We start from the raw sequence: 23,275 nt of genomic DNA, 5'->3' as shown, positions 1-23,275 counted from the left end.
GCCACTTCAAAAGAAAAATGAATACTCTGTTCGATTTGTTTGAGTGTCTTGATAACATAAAGGCCTGGATGGCTCTGAACTTTTTACATTTTAATGATAAAAAGACAGAAGTGATGGTTTTTGGTGGTACCACTGGTACCCCCCCTTGTAGATCTAGGTTCCTTGGCCCAGTATACAAAAAATGCATCACAAACCTAGGGGTTAAAGTGGACCCTGATCTTAAGCTTGACAGTCAGATTAAGGCTGTCATAAAATCAAGCTTTTTTCATTTGAGGCAGCTGGCCAAAATAAAGCCAATTCTTTCAAGGCAGCACTTTGAGACGGTAATCCACGCCTTTGTTACCACACGGCTGGATTACTGCAATGCATTGTATGTGGGGGTTAGTGGGTCCTCCATCGCCCGTCTCCAGATGGTACAGAATGCAGCTGCACGTCTTTTAACTGGCACACGAAAATATGACCACATTTCCCCCATTTTAGCTTCACTCCACTGGTTGCCCATACAATATAGGATCAATTTTAAAATTATTTTATTTGCTTTTAAATCTCTTAATGGTCTTGCCCCGCCCTACATCTCTGAGCTTCTACACCCGTACACGCCCACCCGCTCTCTCAGGTCAGCTGATCAGCTGCTCCTGAGGGTGCCTAAAACCAAGTGGAAGCTCAGAGGGGACCGTGCGTTTGCTGTTGCTGCTCCAAAATTATGGAACGATTTACCTCAGCACATTAAGCAGGCCTCTTCTCTGCCTGTTTTTAAACCTCGTCTTAAGACCCATCTCTTTTCCCTGGCCTTTGACACACACTAAGACGTCGACTTATTTATTTCTTTTATTTCTTTTTTGGGTGCCTATTCATTTTACTACATTTAATGTCTTTTAATTTGATTCTGTATTTCACATGTAGTTTTCTTTTATCTCGTGAGCTGTTATGTATTTTATTTATTCTTCTGTACAGCACTTTGGTCAACTGTGGTTGTTTTAAAGTGCTTAACAAATAAAGTTGGATTGGATTGGAACATAGTTCCCAATCACACCCTGACAGATACATTTTGAATCGTGTTTATGTTCAACATCAAACTCAGGGTTTCACTGTGTAAATTATCAAATAATCGCTCAGACTTAGACCCACGAAATATGAACAAAAGCTAGTTAGCTTTAAATGGACTTGAGCTTGTATGGCGCTTTTCTGGTATTCTGACTACTCAAAGTGTTAACACAGGTCACACCTACATTCACACACTGATGGAGCTCAGTGTAAGTTCAGACAAGAAGACTGGTTGTATTCTTTCACAAATTCATTCATCCTTTCACTTCAATCTAAACTACTTCCTCCGTCTACCTGCTCTGGTGATCAGCTGATAATGATTCTTCCAAGTAATTAACCAACCAGATTCGGGCACAACCTCTCTCAACCAATCATCCTGTTGTGGCAAAATGTTAAAACAGTTTTCTCTCTTCCGCAGTCATTCTGTCATTTCAGGGCAACCGCTGAAACCCACCACAGCCCCAGTCACCTCCGTTCCAGCTCAGCATAGTCCAGATCCAGGATCATCATAGCCTCCCTTCATCTTCACCACCACCAGGGTCTAGACTTCATAGGGGGTATCCTATCCTGCTGTGGGCCTCATTACCCTTCCGAGTACATGAAGTGGTCATGATGGAGTCTAATCCCCCAAAGACTTCGCACATTCAAATCTAAATTGTTGCACAATGTTCAATAAATAATTGTTCATTCTAAATTAAGTCTCTCCTGATTGAAATGGCAGAGGCTGCTATGTAGTGACCATCTCATCCCATTCATACAAAGCAAACGCCACCGACGAAGCAGCTTGAGCAATTTGGGGTTAGGTGCCTTGCCCAGGGACATTTCGATGGGTGTGCCTTGGGCTCTCAACCGGAAAGCTGGGGTTCGAACCCCTACCCTTCAGGTTGAGAGTCCATCAGCTCTACCAACTGAGCCACAGCCTCCTTGCACATGGCTCTGAGTTAGCTTGGATATTTGACACTTTATAGATCAGATATTGTTGTCCGTAGCCACATTAACATCCCAAAATATTTCACATATAGTTAACTGGGGGTATTTTGTAATTAACTTGAGGCAGAGTTATCATCCTACGAACGCGCACATTTCAAATAGTGAGATTTTTACTACCAAACATGGAAATCCATGTCCTTGGTTACTTTGTGGCAAGATTTTTGCACCTGCGTGCATTTTATTTCAGCCACAAATGGTGGTAGTTAAAATAACTGAACTCAGTTATAGGTTGGGTGCATTTTGGCTTTTAAAAAAGAAAGCGTATACTCACCAAAGAAGAAAACAAAGAGTTATATTTGCCAAACAATATTTTATATTTTATACCAAAGTCAGCATTTTTGTTTTTTAACAACTAAGAGCAGCGATTCAAGTGTAACAGTTATTCCAGCATTGTTTGTTCAAGAGCATAATGAAAATTCATAAAGAGATATCAGCATTAATCATTCAAAAATACAAAAACATTTTAAGTGTCAAATTAAGTGAAAAACATCCTGATTGACGTGAAAGAGCAGCAGGTAAGAGAAGTGACAGAATACAGTGAAAGTATTTTAAACATTGAAATATGTACCAATCAAGACGAATAGTTCTTATATACAGAATAAAACCAACAAGTCAAAACATGAAATGAGTCGTTTTAAGAGTGCGTATACTAAAGGAGCTTTCAAGTAAGGTGTGGGGAGGGTTAAGAGAGAAGGGCTGGGACCAGATTTCCCTTTCCCTTTTTTTTTTTAGAATAAGATTTATTTTTACAGAAAGAAATTCATCTACAAATGAAATCTTGACTAAGTACACTGTCCCTCTGTTGTTGTGATATTTGTAGTTCCATATCAAATGGTGACCTCAGCTCATGAGGAGCTTTATTTTTTATGTAACAAGCCCCACCCCTTTTCTCAGCAGACACCCAATATGTTCATTGATATTTTAAGGTTAGGCTCTAAGCTGCCTAGATTCATTATCATAATGACCCGTTCCACTTTATCAAGCACGTTTAAAAATGAAATGCAGCAGAATATTACATCATGATGACATCATCTTTTTCAAGGTGAATTGTAATACGGTGAAATGCATCTGAACATTTCTCAAACTGTACAAAACTATGCCTCAACAATGGAACATGATTACGTTCACACACTTTAATGGCAACATCTAATAGTCTATTAATACTTTTGAAATGCATTTCATTCATTTTAGTTTCAGGTATAGAATTAATCCGCAATAAGCCATTAATACTCCTAACCCTTTCTATTTTATCGTACAGTATTTTTATTAGGAGGACGCAGCAACACATTAAACTTTATGTATTTCTATTTTAAGAAACATCAGTGTTTTTTTTTAGTGCTAGTGGATTTAAGTTTTCTATTCTTTGTTCAAGTTTTGGACCATTACTGTGAGTTAGTTTTTGTTCTTAAAGGGTCAGTTCAGCTGTCAACATTTATTCTTATTTTTATACTTTAAGATAAAGCTTTAAAATGTAATTAAAAATATTTAGCGGCTATCTAGATCTCAGCTAGATATCATTTGACATGTACCGTTATTATTATTATTGTTGTTGTTGTGTATTTGTGCTGACTGAGTCTTTTAGTTATAAACTTGTCTCAACAGTGCTACAAAGTCAAAGTCATTATTTTTAAACAGGCTATAGTGGTAAATGGTGTTTAAGAAGTGTCCACTGTACCATTACAGCCTCAGTGCTCCTTGTCTCATAGCGCTAGTGTTGTGTGGTAAATGTAGCCTGTAGTGCAGATGTGTCAGAGAGAGAGAGATTAGGCCCTGAAACTCCAGCTCCTCTGAAAGGGCTGGAAGGGTTTCTTGAGGTTGAAGAACATGAGATGAGGTTTGGGCCGAGGAGTTTTCTCAGGTATGACAGCAGCTTTGCTTTCTTCGGTGGGAAATCGATGGTGGTACACTTCTGGGTACGACTTCTGGAACTGCAGAGGGGAGGAAATACATTACTCTCGGATAGTCATATGTTTGACTTTGATGACTCTTGAAACATAAGAAATAAAGACTTTGTACATAAACAACACACTATAACACATCTGTGGCAATGGTTCATTTTATAAACAGATTTTTGATCAACAGTCACATTTTGCTGCAATCGCCCACACAAACTTATAGATAGAGAAAAAAAACAAGATCCAACATCGAACATTTAATGACGTTTCTCTTTTCCAGTCATTACAGCTGTACCTGTTTAAGCCGTTTCTTCTTGTCCTTGGCAGGTAGTTCTTTGTCTGCAATCAGGCCTTCGAGCAGCTCTTGCAGGGGGGTCTGTGTTCCAATCACCTTCTGCTCCTCAGACTCAACCCTGCTGATCTGTTTACAAAAGGCTGGAGATGAACTGAAGTCTGTGTCTGAACCTGCGTATTTGATCTAATGGAAGACACAAGGAAAAGGGAGATGAATGTACATACTTTCAGATTCACGAGTTTTTTAAAAAAAGAAGCTATATTAATATGACTGTGTGCACTCTTTCTTTTTTATTTATGAATAAATTAAAAAAGAGAAAATGCAGAAAGGTACAGTATATTGTTTTTGCTGCAGCATCATGAATAAATAATGTTCTTTTGAGGAAATAGAAGTCTCTCATGGTTAAACATTTTTTAAACTAAATTCTCCATTCTCAGGAAAAACTAAACAAACATGTTTTCAGTCCCGCTCATAGTGTGGGATGTATAAGCTTAGACGACCAATGTTGGACTGAAATAATTCAATCCATCAGGCCTTCATTTGGGGGACAAACAATGCTGACTGCCAATGCAGTCTGTGTTCTACATATTCTGATATTTCCTGCCAAAAGGAAACATATGCACACATCAATATTCACCAACTGTGCATAGAGGAATTCAAAGCATTCCACTCTGTGGGCGACCAATTGGTCAGGCGCACAAAATCCAAAGACAAATTAATTTAAGAAAAGAGAAAGCCCTGTCTGTTAAAATGTTGACGCAGAAATGACTCTCATTTTTAATGATTAGTATGAAAGTGCTTCAATCCTGCTCCTAAAAGATTTACAAACAACTCCAAACAATGCTGATGATACACATGTAATCCCCCACTGCCTTTTCCTGTGAAGATTGACTTCATTCACAATGTTTTCGATCTATAATGCAAGTCTGCATATCCCAACCTCGAGGGAACACAAGTTGCATTTCCTTGATTTATTCAAAGAAACGTGTCTACAGTACAGCGTCTTTAGGGTCTCTTTTGAAAACACAGGGTAACCTTGTGTTAGTGGGAAAGAAATGTTAATACAATGTCCTTAAGACTGTAGTCCTGATTCTGAAATGTTTTTCTATCTAACAAAGCAGATACAGGAACATAGATCCTCCGTGCACAGTGACAGTATTGTTTTCAAATATTAGATTCATGTGAGCAATCTTTTTTTCATTTAATAATACTCACAGTTTCCAGTATTATCATACAATACTGCTGTTCTCTTTTGTAAAATTATTACTTCTTTGACTATAAAGCAAATTCCAAGAGGTATCTTTATTTTTTTTCAGACGTGGTTCCAACTCAAACATAACATGCGGACACTGAGAGCCTGAGCTATTGGGACTTTGCACTTGAAGTCTTACACCTCCATCAATAAATCAAAGAAGGTACTTTAAGTCTCTATGTGGCTTTAAATATCTAAACTGACTGCACCTCTTCTCCAAACTTTAGCTTGGTAAGAACATGGAACTCATCAGGAACATTATCTCCACAAATGATGCACAGATATGGCTCTCACTTGGACTCTGGGAGGAAGAAGGTAAGGCAGAAAAACTTGGTGCACGTCGATGTGATTTAAGATGCAGTGAGATCAGACCACCATCACAGACTTTTTGATCCGTGATTCATTTTGGAATACCCCCCCAAGGTTCAGGCCGTAAGTGACCTGCGGATCAATGGAACATTTAGAAACATGCTGTAGCCAGTAATAAAAGCTACCGCTAAATCACTGAACAGAGACTCAGTGAAAAGAAGACAGCAGTTATGTAGTGCCATGTAGACCATGAACGCTATACGACATTCACACAGAAACTGGTCGCAAAGCGTTGATATGTCAGGCAGTGTATTTTTTTTTTTGATCACTCTCATCTCATCTGCTATCATGCGGACACTGAGGTGACAGCTGGCGGCTGTGTGTGAAAACCATCAGTAGCTTCACTTGAGTAACATTACAGCCTGCTGTAGTCGCTGTAAACGAAGACACACTCCATTATAGAGCGCCGTGGTCGCTCCACAGACTGAAGATATAATTCCCTGAACGCACGTGCATCGTTTGTTGTTTGTCTTTTATTCTCAGCACCTGTGCTCCTGAACGCACAGCCAGCACTTTTCTGCCCCCTGCAGGGCACCAAATGCACACATAGACATGCATAAGCTAAATGAAAGTTGTGTGTTACTTCATTAGATTACAGCAGACATGTTATTCACCAAAAGATTTGAGTTGCAGTGAATGTAGTTTGGTAAAAGTTATATAATATTAAATGTCTTTTTTTTCTGTCTTTACAAACAATCCAAGCTTTTTACATCAGTTTTTCCCATTAATTACCGAGACTGTGACGGCCTATCATTTTAAGTCCTTCAACTAAAGCAGTAGGTACCTTGTTTATAAAACCTCCTGCAGAGTGTTACAACTCACAGCTGTTCCAAGCTTTTCAGTTGATGCGCACACATTGAGTTGTGTCGGAGGTTTTAAAAGCAATCCAAGAAATCAAAGACGTTTGATCATCCTGTCAGACAAAGCAGCGTACCTATTTGTTTCCCTAGATTTTGAAATCCTAGCTGAATATTCTTACAGAAACTGCAGAAGAACTTCTGACAGAGTGGAACAAATCCACTTCGCCTTTAGTTTATTTACTAGTCTAAAGATTAGATCACCTTCAAAAGCTTCTCACCTTCATTATGTCAAAAACATGCATTTAAAGAAAAAGATGCGTGCTTGAGAGGGGGAGAGAGCTACACGAGCGAGCGAGTCGGTGCCATTGCACAATGTAAGTGGACGAAGAGCTCATCTGTCTGTGCGTCTGCACGTCACCCTCCCTGCTCTGTTTATTTGACTGTTCTATAATCTGGTCACAAAACACGTCTGAACCTTCAGTGTGAGGTTTGATGTCTGTTAAAATGTTCTTCAATCTGTTTGAGCTTCTGTTAATACTCTGAAGTATTTATAATACTTACATTACAATTCATTAATAAAATGTGCTTTTGCAGCAGCAAATAGTATGACATCATCAAATAGAACTCCCAGCATCCCCCGCTAATGTCATTTATAATACACTGCATGTTGTAGAGAAAGCGGGTGGAGCTGGAGAGGAGCGATAATCGTAACTAAAAGAGGAGTATGAACAGTATACCCTAACCCAAGGAGAGCACCTGGCTGCCTGCTTGAGGGTCTCCATCAACGGTCAAGCGCAGAGGCATTACACTTCCATGGGCCTTGGATTTTATGTTTTGACAATTTGTGTTTAATTACTACTAGAGCACACAATTGTTAAAAGAGAACAATGTTTTTCATACATTTAGCTTCTAAATTTTGCACAAAACTTTATCTGAACTTTGTACTAACTTGGACTCTTTTGAGATGGGACAGGTGCTCTTCAACCTGGCGACGCAGTTTGGAAGGAACCTGGAAGATGGTGTTGTGGTGCTCCATCATGAAGGTCACCAGTTTAGTGGCGAGCAGCTCGTCCAGGTCCATCTCATCTACTGAGCCCAGGACGCAGTGGGAGAACATCTGCACCATCTGTAAAGAGACAGGAGATAAGTTAGAGGTCAATGCGAAATTATAGCCCACACCTTTACTCATTTATACAAATATCGATGATGGACAAACTATGATGAGCATCTGTCAAATAAAACATCAAAGCAATGGAGCAAGCACCGCCCTAATGAAGCTATTCATATTGGAATTTAGTATGTAAGCAGACTGATTGGTCTGAGCATGAAACCAGTGGTGGGCCGTCAGGGTAAAATCATATGTATTTTTTTTTGCTCTGACATTGTTGATTGTCAGAATAATTTGCATTGGTTTATCTTCGTTCTTTTATCCAATCAGATTTGGCCCCCGTGTTGTCTTCAGGTCAAAATGTAATTTGCCCTGAGGCCTTCAGAATATTAAGTGAATCCTTCTGCAGTTTGAGAAAACAATATTGTTTAAATATTCTTCCACCAATCAGATTTTGACATATTGAGTGTATTCTTTGACATGCGTCAGAATGTAGTGGAGCTTGATTGGTCAGTGAGCCTCTTGGACGCAAGAGAAGGGGAAAATTTGTGTTTTAATCTGAACCATGGCGTGAGCTGTTTTTAATGTGTACATTTATCTTACTCACTGCCTGAATGTTTTGATGCTGCTACATATATCTGAAGAGCCTGAGGCACACTCCTATAGATTTATTCTAAAGCAATCATTATGCAATAAATCTTGTTATGAGCAGTTTAAGACCACTCTTTATTCCAAAGATTTTTAAGAAACTGGAGGTTTTCGGTCTCCATGAAAACACTGTCCTGCATCCATTTGTCTTATTAACAGGTGGGCAGGTTTCTGGACAAACAGCATGTTTTCTTTTCTTTGTCCTGCAGGGAGACTGTGTCAGATGTGTTCCTTTCACCTTGATAAAATCCAATAAAAAACAAACAAACCAAGGCCAACTAAACCTCTGCAGCTCAATATAACACGCTGCATCTTACAAGCTTTAAAAGGGATTTGTTGATTGCAAAATATTTGTATTGATTGTTCATTACGTTGTGCCTATATATTCCAAGGCTGATTTATTGAATTGCGCAAATTCCCAGTTTTATTTGACCTCAGATAACAAGCAGTAGCACAAAGAGATATTGCAAATAACTGTCAGCTCTGTATACCAGTGTGCGGGTAGCAATGGTGTCATTGAGTGGAGGCAGGTGGGGATTGTGGCAGACCCGAGCCATGAGGCGCAGTAAAAGCTGGAGGCGTCTCCGGTTGGGTGGTGGCAGTAGGAGACTGCTGACTTGAAGGGCCTCAGTGGCCACCTCCTGATTGTGTAGCAGGCCTGCAGAGACACGAAGAGAAAAACAAAAATATGAGTCCAGCTCCTGAGGGGCAAACACAGGCTACACCAGAAGAAGCACAGCACAAATATTAGCAGTGGAAGCTCATCGTGATGCACTCACTGAGAATGTTGACAAAGACTTCATATAGATGGAAAGTCAGCAGGGGTTCTTTGAGTCTCTGAAAGTATTCTCCTACTGTTCTCAGCACATCCCTCTCGAAACCCGGGTACATTGGCTGTTTGGTTTCATTGCCATTTGGCCCTGGGAAAGAAGACAACTGTATTTACATGTCACAAAAAGTACAGCACCATCACATTCAAATAAGTATATATAATAGCTAGAGTTTCAGTGTACAACCTGGACTCTGCATCTATGTTTCTTTTAAAGAGCCCATATTATGCCCTTTTTGGGGTTTGCATATTTAATCTATGTTCCTACTAAAGTATGTTCACAATAGCTAAAGTTTTAAAAAAGTGTCTGTTTTCATGTACTGCTGCTCCATGCATCGGCTCGCTTCTGTCTCTCTCCCTAAGGCTCTGAAGTGCCCACATTCAGAATCCCCACGTGTGCCAAGTCTGATCTGATTGGTTGGCCTGTCGGCTCTGCCGTAATTGGTCAGTCGCTCAGCACAGTTCTCGGAAATGTCACGCCCCTTTTACCATATTGGGAAAGCAGCCACTTTGGCTCTGAGGGCCCGGGAGCAAAAACATTAGCACCTTAGCACTACTGTGCTATTGCAGGCTACGGCATATCGTGGGCGTGCTACAGAAGTTAACGGGCGTGCAACATGAGCTGCTGGGCTTGCCACAACGAGCCAATGGGCTTAGATCAGTGATCTCACACTGACAAGACGTCACACTGGCAAATTTTTATCGAGGGGGGCTAGAACCGAGCGTTACATGCAGCTAATGCTACAGCTAACAGGAGGAGGTAGGAGAAGCTGCGTTTCCGTAGACTTGGTATTTTTGCACATAGATGTCCCTAAACATGCACAGGACACATGGAAAACACACCAAATAGTATATAAAACCAGAAAAGGCATACATACTAAAGGCATATACCCCTTTAAGAAAAAGTCCTAAAGCAAATGTGTACCTTTTCTCTAACATCATTATTTTTTGAAGAATGGGCAGAAATGGTATTACTTACAGTTAGCGAGACATTTCATGGCTGAAATCACCCAATACGGCATGTCCTCTAGAAAGGCAAGAGAAAATAGTTGAATTCCGTTATAAAAATATCCGGCGTGGCCAAAAACTATTCTTCTTAACATGTGAATGAATCCATCATACCTGCTTTATTCTCCAGTACAACGATACCCGTCCTATTCACCTTGAACACGTTGTGAACGATGTGCTTGTCATTCACATGTGTGTGGTTTAAAACTCCATCCATTGACTGTAGGCCCAACACTCTCTGTAAACTAAAAACAACAGAGTTAGCATCAAATCTAGCAGTGGTTCACAAAGTAAGTGTCTGTCTGAGGGGTCTTTAAGGTGGACAAATATAGCTCCAAGATCATTTTGTGGTCCTTTAAGAAAAGTGTCAATTATGAAGTTGAAAACTTTGTTGTGCTGCAGCTTGTGACTTGACAACCTTCATGCTTTCCAGCTCTGAATTTTCAGGGGCTCAGCATTTTTAAAAAGTCAGAACAGGTGATGAAATACATGATAGGATTAAAGATCTCCGAGAAACGCTGATACATACAAGCTGTCAACACAGTCTGACAGGAGTGAACTTGGGGATTTGTGAAGAAAAGCTCAATCCCTCTCTGGCAATGTGATCAATTAAATATTACCGTTAAATATGTATCCTGTACTGAGGGCAGTGTTAATCTCCTCAACGAAATAAATGACGAAAATATTTGTTGACGAAGGTCTTTTTAAATTAGTCAACTATGATGACGACGAGACGAAACTCCGCCATTTGACGATTTGATAAATAATATTACTTCATCTAATTGACGAAACGAAAACTACATTACAAGTGACGATTATCACGTCCCCCCTCAGCTGTTCTTAAATCACTGTAAACCATAGCAGACTTCATCAAAGGTGTGTGTGTGTGTGTGTGTGTGTGTGTGTGTGTGTGAGAGTGAGTGCAACAATGTGCAGCCTGGAGCCTGCAGTCAGTGAAGCCCCACCCCCTGGAGCTTCTGATAATAAAAGTAAAAGCTTGCATCTGATTTTGTTGACTAAAATAACTTCTATTTTCGTCAACTAAAATTATGTGCAATTTAAGACAGTGACTAAATTAAATCAATAACAAATGACTAATATCTGACTAAATATAAAAAGACATTTTCGTCAAGAGACTATGACTAAATTAGAAAATGGTGTGAAGATTAACACTGATTGAGGGGGGGGCAGACTCTGGTCGTTTCTTCTAAATGGATCTATAGCCCTCAACCCCACCAAAAAAAACAGGGGAACAGATAATCCCAGAGCAAAGTATCCAAACCAAATGAACAGAGGAAATGTTAAAGGTGTGTGGTCAACATGTTACATACTGTGCAACTGTCATTGATTTCCAAATGTGGTCCACTTGTTTGGGCGTGATCTCCTTCCTCCGTATGAGCTTGCATTCGTGCACATCCCCGATAGCTACACTGTGCCTTTTGTTCCACAGATCTGAGGTCTGTTCAAAAAGATTTGCAGACAAATATCAAAGAGTTAATTTCACTTCGGCTGAGTGAACACAGCACTAACAAATGTGAAATACAACAGTCCTGAAATGTAACAAAATAAAAGTTAGAGTGTCAGATGTAAGGCCGGTTATGCTCCTTCGTCAATATAAATAACGACAAAATGGTCAAAACACTCTACTTAAGAACGTCAATGTTATTGACTTCAACACAAGACCACTTTCAAAATGTACGCTGTAGAACTGGGTTCAACACACAAACAAGTACAATGGCAGTCTCAAAAGAAAACAAAAAGAGGGTGTGATACTCTTTTGGTATTGGGTGTACGATGAAGGAGATTGTAAAGGAGTCCTTTCTGTCAGGCTTTCCTTTTTAGAAAGAAAACATTGCTTCCAAAAATGATCACATATACATACATACACATACACACATATACATACATACATACATATATATATATATATATATATATATATAAAAAAGATCATCCAGCCCTCTATTAAGTTTGCACAATGTTGAAGACATTCAAGCAGCATGCATTAAGTAAGCTCACAGAAGGAGCAGAAATGTCTTTTGCTCTTTCTCACCATGACAGCAGACTTCTGAGGTGGGATGTTTTCCCGCTGAGGCAATTCTTCGTAGTCATCCCAGCGAATGAGTCTGGGCAAGTCACTGCTGTCCTTTAACAGAGGCCTTGTTGGAAACGATTTCAGGGGAGAAAGTGTCGGGAACCTGAGAGGAAAGTTCACAGCAGTGGGATCAGCCAAAGAGGGAAGGACAAACATTGACCATGCACCAATGAGTTCTGCTATAAATAAAGGATTCTCTTAGTAATGGAGTAATCTATCGATTATTTTATCTTGTCTTATTACTAGGCCTAAATCTCATAGTTTGACTTCACAAGACCACCTAATGTAAATTATTTACTATGTTGAAAGGATGCGCTACACCTGCTGACCCTACTCATTGCAATCAAATTAAAATAGCAGGAGCAGAAACACATGAGCAAAACAGTGACATTGCGCAGGACAGAGGAACACATAACACAAGCTCATTCTCTGCTGGAGTAAAACGGCCGCACATAAATTAGGCTACATGAATTATACAAAGTATTTTGTGTCTTTCAACAGTGCACTATAGTAGTCCTGACCTAAGGCCTCATTTCCACTCCAAGGTAGAGCCAGACTGGATTTGTCCTTTTGGGTATTCAATTGGCCAAAGTTTTGGGCACGACTTGGCTTAGGCTCCGAGTCAACTCAGCCAAAATGGTTGTAAAACACTGATCACCACTTATCATAGCTTTACAAGGTATACCATTCATAACCCAACATGTTAACATGGGCTTCAGCTGTTCAGCAGACATTGAAACATTTTTGGGCTCACATGTTTTTACTGTTTTAAATCATGTCACTTATCATATCACTAACCTGCCAGCCATACACAGGCAAGCTGACATTTCAGCAGTGTGGACGCGAGGTGCCCAGTAGAGCCTGAAAAAGCATTGATGTACTGCAGGATACACACAGGATTTTCCCCAGCACTTTTTCTTTTTGCCCAAAAGCAGACCTAGGGCAGATCTGCGCATCAGTGTTGCCTGTAAGTATGCAACGCATACAGCAACATTTTTCACTATGATTTTACCTAGACGTCTTCCTGCCAGCCCCCCTAGTAACTGCTGATGCGTGAGTGCAGCAGAAAATAGTCGTAATGGTATGGTAATGTTTATATCCTGCAACCAGCACAGTACCATAGACTGCATGCATGGGAATGGTACGATCTCCATGCACGTAATGAAGCGGCTTCATTGTGTTTTCTGTTCCCCAGGACATTTGTCTGTTCTTCTGTTGATATTGTGATTGTGTGGAAATACAGGTAGCATTGACAAGAAGGCAAAAGTTCTTATAATAGCATAGACTCTGTTGCTTCTTCTTTGAACAACATGTCTTGCCTCATGAGGCCTAAAATTAACTTAATAACAAAGAATGCTGAATAAATCCTAACTTTAAAAAAAAACAAAAAAACAAGCTGAGCTAATTTAACTAAGTTTAACAATAACTCGGCATGTGTCCCCATCAGTAGCTGCTCACAGCACTGATTTTTCAATTTCCTGATGTATCCATTAGTACATAAAATAACAGAAAAGTAACTTCCCCTCCTATATTGAAAAGCAGCAGGGCCCTGCCCTTATATCTTTACCCAGCAGGACACTGTATGAAGATGTGGAAATTACCAATCAGTAATCTGGTTCAGCGGTAGGGTGGTTAATTTGCAGGTAGTGCAAGACAGGATTCAAATATTAAATATAAGTAAATGTACAGAGTTGCAGTACATTTAAATTATAACATCAAGTTCGTGCCTCTGGACAAAAACAGTAAGGTGACAGTCGGCTGATGCTGATAAAGCATACTTCTATATCATGACGAGGAAACATTGTGAAATATTATAAAGGGCACAACATGACACAGTATAAGATTACAAAGAATGTATTTCACCTGTACAGATGACCGCTGTCCTCAAAGTCCTCTGTCCCATGGCGTCCTTTGATGTCCTCAATGACGTGGGCCTTCAGGAACTTCTTGAGCAGCTGCAGAGTCTGGTAGCGAGTCACCTCAGGTCCAAAGTTATAGTTGCGTCTCAGCAGCTCGTGCAGATAATCTACAGCCTCGGATCCTGTGAAACTGCAATCAAAGTAGCGGAAGTGTGCCCAGTGCCTTCTCAGCGGCATGCCTCCTCTGAAGAGTTTGATGGTTTCATTCCACTGATGACAGGGAGACATATGATGTGGTCAGATGAAAAGGTAGAATGAAAGAAATAAAAGCACTTTTTTTTTCCAGACATAAAAAATCTTGCGTGTTCCTCTGCAGTGTAAATTACTGTTATAGATGAATTAAAAATATTTCCCTGAAGCTGATGTGAAAGATCAAAGACATGGGCAATATTAAGACCTGCAGACTAAAAAAAAAAGACTCATGTTCTTGTTTTTGCTCTGAAATAACTCTATCCAATCTAATATCCTCTTAACACAAATAACATAGGCTGGTTTCACAACAAAGAGAACATTATGTCCTCATAGTGTTTGGATGGTGCAGAGGTGATGGATAATCAGATCCCACACAGTACACAGACAGCCTGACAGGAAAAAATGAAAGGTAGATAAAAGCAGGGACAGAATTAGGCTGGACAAGGTGATCACAACCAAGAAGAGCATCAAAGTGTAACGCAAAAGCTGCTCAACATTGCTGCTTTAAACCCTGAAAATAATAATAAACTGAACACATCTCTTATTAACTCTAGAAACTATTTTAAAATGAGTTAATATCTGCATGCCCTGTTGATTAGATTCATGTCCCTGAAGGTCACAGAGACACTTTGACGTATTGCCTGCATTGTTCTTTTTAGGAGGGATGCTTTATGTCTTTTTCATTATGTCTGACAGGCTTTATACGACTGGTTTCAGTAGCAGGGTCCTTTTTCTGTACACACTGGTGTCTCACTTTTGAGGCATGCTTGGCCTCGTGTAATAAAATGGACAATAAATTATTAACTTTATCAGAAAACATGTGCTTTGCTGACTTTAACAAGCCATAATGTGTGCTAGGAAAAAGGTTAGTTGGGGAAAATGTAAATAGCAGAGGATGGGGGAAACTAGTTTTCAATAAGAATACTACTACATCCTGAAGTACACATAATTACACTCAGACTTTCTTTATTGTCATTCAAACTTGTACTTCATAGTGCAGATAAGAACGAAATTTCGTTGCATTTGGCTCGTTGTAGTGCAGGATACAAAACAGCAGCAAGTATTTACATAGAAAAATAAGGTGCAGATATAAATAGATATAAAAAGAAAAGCTATGTATAAAATTACTATACAGATAAACCATCTCTATTATTATTGTATTGCATGTTACAATAGTTTTACAATTTAATTGTATTCTGTAAAACAGTTTACAAGCAAAAGAGTGGTGTAAAGGAATTTGATACCAAAAAACTACAACAGCTAGCCAAACAGTATAGTAGCATGTTAGACCAGTTCGTCTTAAAATAAACTACCTTTGTTGACAAGTGAATTTAGGATAAATAAATAGGTCTTTTATCTGAAGATAAAACTTAACAAAGTCACATATAACACCTGTGAAAAATTCTATAAATAAATATAAATAAAACGAAGCACAATGTTACATTTCTGCTAACACTTACAAACAAACTCACCAGCTTTGTTGCTCTGTACGGACCCGGCCCAATAACTTTGCCCTCCATTCTGGTTCTGAAAACCCAATTTACTCTTTTGAGAACATCGATATATAAAAGTTGTAAAGCTTTTTGTTAAGCTTCAACAGAAAGGGGATGAAAACAGTAAGCTGTGAAACGTTGCTGCCAACTTTGAATCTCCGGCGTCACATGACGTCACATTATTTCAGCGACGTGATTGGTCAGCGAGTTGATCACGTGACCTCAAGAATGCAGCGTTCATGAATAGAGACGAGAGTCGGACAATGCACTCCAACAATTCAGGTTAACTGCTAGTCCTAGGCGTACTTCTACTGTGTAATTCATTTAACTATAATATATGCTGCTTTGGATTTCTAGAAAAGCTTTAATTTAAGTGTTTGTAGAGGAATTATATAAACACGAAAATAGGACTGGAAGGAACTACTTTTTATACTGTTTAATTCAAAAAGTGCTTTTATTTCTTTAATTCTACCTTTCATATAGGTCTACTGTCAGCAAAGATGTGCTGTTTGAAATACAATGAGCAAAAACAAAAAAAGACTCAAAAGTCAAGATGGCGGTAACATGATCTTTAATTTGAATCCCACCTCCTGGCCTCTGGATAAACTGCAGAGTAAAGTTTAAAAAAAAGAATCGCAGTTGCCTTTGCAAAAGGAAATAATTGCAGGGATGACCTTTTCCAGATCAGTTGAGGATCTGAGGTAATCATTGAAGAAGTTCATAGCTGCAAAGATGATGACTGTCCAACCCCCTTCTCCTCCTTTCTAAAATTTTAATTGGAATAAAATAAGGAACACCTGGGGTGCATTTGATATCATTTTCAAAACCAAAACTGACAGTGAGCAAGACTGTCACCCCTCCCAATTAAAATGGCTCTGCAACGATGATAAAAAAAAAATCCATCAGAGCTGAAGATTCTTCTCACTACAGTGTTTGATGGCTCCCAGAGCCCTTTGGCTTTTCAGGTCAGTGTGTATCGCCACAAAAATACAAGACTATATTTGACTATTAGGAGCTTCTTTGTCCCCTATTCTGCATAAAAATGCACAAAAAGATGAGACAGACAGAGGAGAAGCTGATTGTCTTTTTACTCTTACAATGCAGGTGTAGGCCTTGCTTGATTGCAGCTCAATCAAGCCTCTGCTAAAAAAAAATAATAAATGACTGACATAAATATTAAAGTCTCAGTATATTAAATGCTGTATTTAAAATGAATACCAATTGCAGGGATATTAAAAGCTGTGATAGCGGCCTTTGGAGCTACATAAGTCAGTCTATAATCAAGGTCTCTGGTAAAAGAAGTTTAGCTGTCTGTGGGTTTGATCGCAGTTCGCCTTTAAGGATAGTTCTCGTTAACCAATAATGAAAAAGTTAAGTCCATTCGCAGTTGGCTTCCATTTGATTAATTCCTTTACTCACTGTCCCTTTACTTCCCAATGAAAACGTTGTCACGGTGAAAATGAGAAGCTGACAGGAGGAAAGGACAAAGAACATGTCCATCCATGGAGAGGAAAGGACGAAATTGTGTGGCCGAGCAAGAACAAGAGACACCAACTATATTCATGACCAATAACTAACAGGCACACTGTGATTCACACATCATAAAAATGATGACGTATTACAGCACAAAGAAGGCACATTCAATTTTGACCAATTTATGTATAATGATGAATCATAAAATACAGTGCTTATAGAATGTATTCACCGCCTTTGCAACTGTTAAATTTAAGTGTCTTACAAAATTGATTAAAAGCATTTTAATGCAGGGCGCTGGTGGCGCAGTGGTTACTGCATGCGCCCCATTTATGGAGGCTGTGGTCCTCCAAGTGGGTGGCCGGATTCAAGTCCGGCCTGTGGCTCCTTTCCGGCATATCATTCCCTACTCTCTCTCCCTGATTTCCAGCTCTATCCACTGTCCTGTCTCTCGATTAAAGGCACAAAGGCTCTGGAGGATTCACTTATCAACAAGCATGCATGCATACAATTAGGCCTAAGTGATCATTTTGCGAGTTTGTGCGAGTGTTTTATATATTCATAATTTCTTCAGCACATTTGGCAGAGATTTTTTGTCATTTTTTCTCCATCAAATGGTATTTTTTTGTTACTGTAAAAAAAACTCTATTAAATCTACTTTGAATCAGTGTTTTATTACAAAAGAACATAGCAATAACATTTGAAAAACTGTTATGTTGACTGTAAAATCTCAGCCAGAGATGTACAGTATATATATGAATTTCTTAAAAAAACAATAACATTGGTGCTTTTTTGCCTGTGTTGACAATTAAATAAATAATATTACAAAGACAGTATATCCTAAATTTGTCACCTAAAGAACCCCTTGGTCTTTCAGCATTTGCATTAAACATTTACCAAAATATTACATGCAAAACATATTTAAGTTGTGGGTAAAGAAAAATAGCAGTTATTTTATTGTGCAGATGTTTGTGCAGTACCAACGCGCCCATTATCTGGATAATTAACCACCCAAGATATGAAACAACAGCTAGCAGCGTTTGTGTGGTGGAAGCAAAAAATCACACAAGACATCCCCGGTCTGCAATGTGTGTCACATGGAAGCTGAAAGTAAGACTATCACCAGCAGTAACAATCAAAAGTTGGAGTTAGAAGAGAGACAGCTTCCCCGTGTTTATTGAGTGTGATCGACGACTTGTTGGATGTTAGTCACATCCTCTTCCAAGCCTGAGAGGACACCTGTGTATCCTGTTGTCATGCCTCATTAAAGGGAAGGGATAAGGAGGTTTCAGATCTCCTCCCCATGTCTTATCTGGTCGCAAACATGGCAGGACATTTTTTGTTGTAGAATACCCAAAGCCTCCCTCAGACTATGCAACTTTTACTATATTTATAAGTTCATAGCAAGCTATACTGTGCTACACGGATCTCAAAATGTTGGGAACAACATGTATGTAAACTGTACGATGAGGTACCTGTGAATCGTAGGCTGCCCTGCAAGTCATTAGCGTCATCAGTTTGCGGCTGAGGCTGTCATGGAGTTCAGTACAAGGCGGCTCTTGCCATAATGGCATTAATGTGCATGCATAAAAAACGTTATTATAGCATACGCTTTTGACATTTCTGGTGACTGTGTGGTCGCGCTTATTAGTGCGTCATTTCATGCTGCATTCCTATTAGTTGGTAGTTCACATAGATCGTAGCGGCATTCACACTGTGAGATGATCATCCCAAATTTCTGACACTGTCAGATATTTGTCCCAGGCTATCTTCGGTCACAAGAGTGTGAGATTTGTCATCTTTGATCCTCTCAGAGTTAGGACTTAGGACCGCCAATTTGGAGCCTAGGTCATAGATATTGCCCACGATTGATCATCTCTTACCTTGAAGAGCTTGCCTAAGCAGCCAAAGACAGGAGAATAAAAGACATGTGGTCTATAACTGCTCTATTGTTGACATATATAATATCTAGCTGCTTACAGGTACCTGTGTTGATGAGAATCTCATTTCATCATTGCATCATTAGATTAGAGTCAAACAAACACCTTAATGGAATAAGCCTTATACAAGCTTTACAAACAACAACAAAAAGGAAGTCTGCACTCATTGTAAGATGTAGCCTCAAGCCTTGTTTTCTGGCTGGTAAACCTTGTGTTCCTATTGAGTGAAGAACAGACAGGCCGGTTACTTTCCAATGAGATTCCCAGCTTTACTGACAGAGAACGCAAAGGAGCCCATACTGCGCAAAGATCTGGGAAAAGTAGCGTAGGCCTTGGTGGCACAGCGTGCACTTGTCTTGAGTGCTCCTGTTGGGAGAGATGACATGCCCCAAGTTAAAGTAGGCATGCTTCTGAGAGCAATAAGGGAACTATATGACACGAATAGATTAATGAAAAAGAGTGCTCTGTTGCCTCCAGACAGCTGCTGCTCTGAGCGACTGGTTCAACTTTGAGGTCATGACATTGTTATCAGCCAATTGGAAATTCTGCAAATCGATCAGAAACACAATTTAAAGACCACATGTAGACATGAAAAAGTACTGATCTCCTGTGGTGTCCTGATAGGAGAAACACTGGGGAGCTGATTTGACCTCGTCTTTTCTGGGAAAGATTATTGAAACATGCAGTTCACACAGAAAGTAGTAAAAAGGCTAACAGCAATGCTGGCTGCTAAAAACCAAGTGGAGATTAAACAAAGAAACAATATAGCTTTGATATAACACAGACTCAGTGGGGACAAGAGGGGAGGAAAAGGAAAACAAAACAGAACTTTCTATTTTATTGGTAAACAAAGTAACAAACAAACAAACCAAAATGAGAACAAATAAAATGTGAAGCAATTTGTCAACACAAATAATGCTGATATATCAAAGCCTATTTCAATATTATACAATATTTACTATGGGGCTCTGGGTGAAGTGGAAATCTGTTCACACAAGCAGCTCACCCAGACAAAGCCAAGGCTTAATAACGTTTCTGGGAGACTGTTAAAAAGCTTCAGTTTTTGGCAGAGGTTCATTTTGGAGTGTTAAAACTTGATTCATAATTGCAATCAGTTATAATACTGATGTGTGAAACATTGGCTTTAAGTACTTTAGAAAGTAAGTAGCTAACAGTAAAGAGTATAGGCTCCAGGGTTCATATTTGTGTATCTTGATCTTGCAATTACAACACACAGTTGTTGCATATAGGAGGACCACTTGAAAGCCCATCCTCTAAACACTCTCTGACACACAACTTAAGTTTTGCTCTCAGCTAGTACTTCAGTCCTTTTTTATTTGTGTTACTTTCTGGGTTCTAAGGAAAGTCATGGAACTCTTGAAGAGGGATTATATTGAGCTTCAGTTAATTTATTCTCAAGTGTCCTTGGTTTCTTTGAGTGGAGGCAGAGAAAGAGACTAAGTTGAAACGTTAATTTAAAACTGCTTCCAAAATAACTTTGATTAAAACTCTGACATTTACAGCTCAGCCAGTGTCAGATAATTATTATCTTTCTCATAACTTCTCTAATGTGCTGTTTTCACATTACCTCTATGTTTATATAATAGCATAGCAAAAACAAATTATTTAGAGAAATGTCCACCTGCTCAAAGTTCACTGCTGCACTCGTACTGGTATAAGCATGTCCTAATTAAATATGAATAAATACTGTTTTACTAATCAATCAGGTTTGTGTCGGTCTGGCACCAATTGTGATATTAATAATGCTACAGCTGTTATCAATCTGCTATTAAAATATTAATACAGTGTGTCTCTGCACTCAGGGACTCGATGAGGGAGCACTGGAACTCAGTGTCCCTAATTGTGGTTGTCAGCAGTCCTGGTTTTATGAGGGTGCAAAAGAAGGCATTGCACCTTCATTTTAAATTTCTGCACCTTCAGTTTAATGGATGCAAAATAATCACAACATATAAGCTAAATACCCAGCTCTTTCATGAATACCTACGACCTTAATGATGACGATGATGATGATGGTCTCGACATTATTAATGATGACGATGGTCATGACGATGGTTTTTGTTTGATAACGATGACTTATAAGATGGTTTCTATACTGATTAGAGCTCTCAAGAACTGCCCTCAATGTTGTGCTTTGCCTCTGGTCACTTCCTGTCAGCACCTGTGTGTCCAATCAGACTCAAAGCTGATTGTTTGCTCTTACTGACATTGTTCCTTTTTTCTAGATCCTTGTTTGTGTTGTTTTTACTCTCTGATGTACTGATTCTATCACTCACTTTCCAAAAAAGATACATAGATGAATGCCATAACCATATAATGCCATATGTCTCTCATATTTATGTAATACTGTTTATCCCATAGACTGTAAAAATAATATCAGTCCCACAAAATGACAACTTATATCTATAATGTTTATTGATATAAGACAAAAGACAAAAATAATTTAAAAAAGGAGACCCCTTTCCGGGTGTAGGATCCCTAAGCACATAAAAAAAAACGTTATGGCACCATATGAAAAATAAAGCTCAATGTATTGCAGTCTGAAGGTTTCACAGTTAAATGGATTTTTACATTTGTCCAATATTTGAATTTGTGTGAACACAAAAGTACTGATACTGAGGATGTTGTGGTCATTTTGTATCTGTGTAGTTTAGTTTACAATTTTCTTTTTGATTTTTTTTTTTAATTATCTATTGCACCTGTATAGTAAGTTAATTACACTTGTCAAACTTGTTGATTATTTACTTATTAATCCTAGCTTTATGTTGGGGTTGTATCAAGTCAACTTTGGTTATATTCTTTAATAATTATACTTAATTATTAATATTATAATCAAATCAGTCTCAAATTAGTTATTTAATTACTAATATTATTAATAATGAATAACTATATTTAATAAATTGAAGGCGTGAAATCCATACACAAAGCCTTCGCACCCAGCTTATATCACAATGTAAATACACCAGTAATCACAAACAACTGCTCTCTTAAATTATAACAGAATTTATTTAAACAAAGCAACATCAACCCAAAATCAATGAACTTAATTAAACAAATAACTATTATAAACTAATCTAAGCATTATCAAGCAAAGGCTTGTGGGAGGGGTGTGAATGTAGGTGTGTGTGTGTGTGTGTGTGTGTGTGTGTGTGTGTGTGTGAGAGAGCGAGAGAGAGAGAGAGAGAGAGAGAGAGAGAGAGAAGAGAAGAGGGGGGGAGATGGCGTCGTATCCACGTGGTCGTTCACGATGGCGCAAACCTAACAAAGACCTGGGTGCGTGCGTGCGTGTGTGGATGAAAGAGAGAGGAAAGGGGGGGGAAGATTACTTCGTCCCACGTGGTCGCCCTTCCGATGGCGCACACCAAACAGAGAACTAAATGTGGCGTTAATGTCTAAAAGAGACCGAGTTCGGCCCTACACGATCTGTGTCTCTGAGGCGTCTGGATGGCCGCGAGTGACTAGATCTCTGTGTGTGTGGCATACGTGCGTAATGGCGCGGTGGTGGAGTTAGTCTCCAGATGTACGTTTACACGGGAATATGTGTGTGTGTATGTTCATAGAGGGGGAATAAAAGAGGATAAAAGAGAAATGCGTGCCTGAAGAGGCCGGATCACAGTCCGACTCCCGCGCCACAACTCAGAGTAATTCCCTTCATTCACAGAAGCAAACCAATGGCCGAATTCAAGTTAATACGGCTTACACTGGTCTTTCTGATCAGAAGAGTAATACCCGGTTATAACGCGGTTACGCTAAACACATATAGGACGCAGCGGTCCGAAACAACAACAAGAGTTTTAAACAGTTAAAACTCAGGACGCAGCGGTCCAACAAAGATAAAAATTACAGTTTCTGCTTCGATCAACAATTGTTAAAAACAATCTCTAAAGCTAATTCTGCCCAGACCTAA

At 39.2% G+C, this 23,275-nt stretch overlaps 1 protein-coding gene across 1 annotated transcript; it reads right to left on the bottom strand.

Annotated features, from left to right (window-relative positions):
- Window positions 1–2,753: 2,753 nt before the first annotated feature.
- Window positions 2,754–16,105, bottom strand: LOC109984358 (DEP domain-containing protein 1B). Its single transcript, XM_020634473.3, has 11 exons — window positions 15,917–16,105; window positions 14,197–14,462; window positions 12,292–12,436; window positions 11,570–11,697; window positions 10,353–10,483; window positions 10,210–10,257; window positions 9,181–9,321; window positions 8,893–9,059; window positions 7,595–7,771; window positions 4,225–4,407; window positions 2,754–3,962 (listed from the first exon to the last, which is right to left on the bottom strand). Exons 1-11 carry the CDS (start codon window positions 15,962–15,964, stop codon window positions 3,798–3,800), a joined length of 1,599 nt encoding a protein of 532 aa, XP_020490129.1. The 5' UTR covers window positions 15,965–16,105; the 3' UTR covers window positions 2,754–3,797.
- Between the last annotated feature and the right edge of the window lie 7,170 nt (window positions 16,106–23,275).

Source organism: Labrus bergylta, chromosome 8, assembly GCF_963930695.1.
Source record: "Labrus bergylta chromosome 8, fLabBer1.1, whole genome shotgun sequence".
NCBI classification, from domain to species: Eukaryota; Metazoa; Chordata; class Actinopteri; order Labriformes; family Labridae; genus Labrus; species Labrus bergylta.
The sequence above is the reverse complement of the archived record's forward strand: the minus strand, read 5'-3'. Positions and strand labels throughout refer to the sequence as shown.

Bases quoted from the DNA above. Each gene is read 5' to 3' on its own strand.
- LOC109984358 (XM_020634473.3), bottom strand. From the start codon at position 15,964: ATGGAGGGCAAAGTTATTGGGCCGGGTCCGTACAGAGCAACAAAGCTG. The intron at 10,484-11,569 runs GTATGTAACATG...TGTTGTTTTTAG, and splicing joins AAATCAATGACAGTTGCACA to TTTACAGAGAGTGTTGGGCC. The intron at 7,772-8,892 runs GTATACAGAGCT...GTCTCTTTACAG, and splicing joins CCATTGCTACCCGCACACTG to ATGGTGCAGATGTTCTCCCA.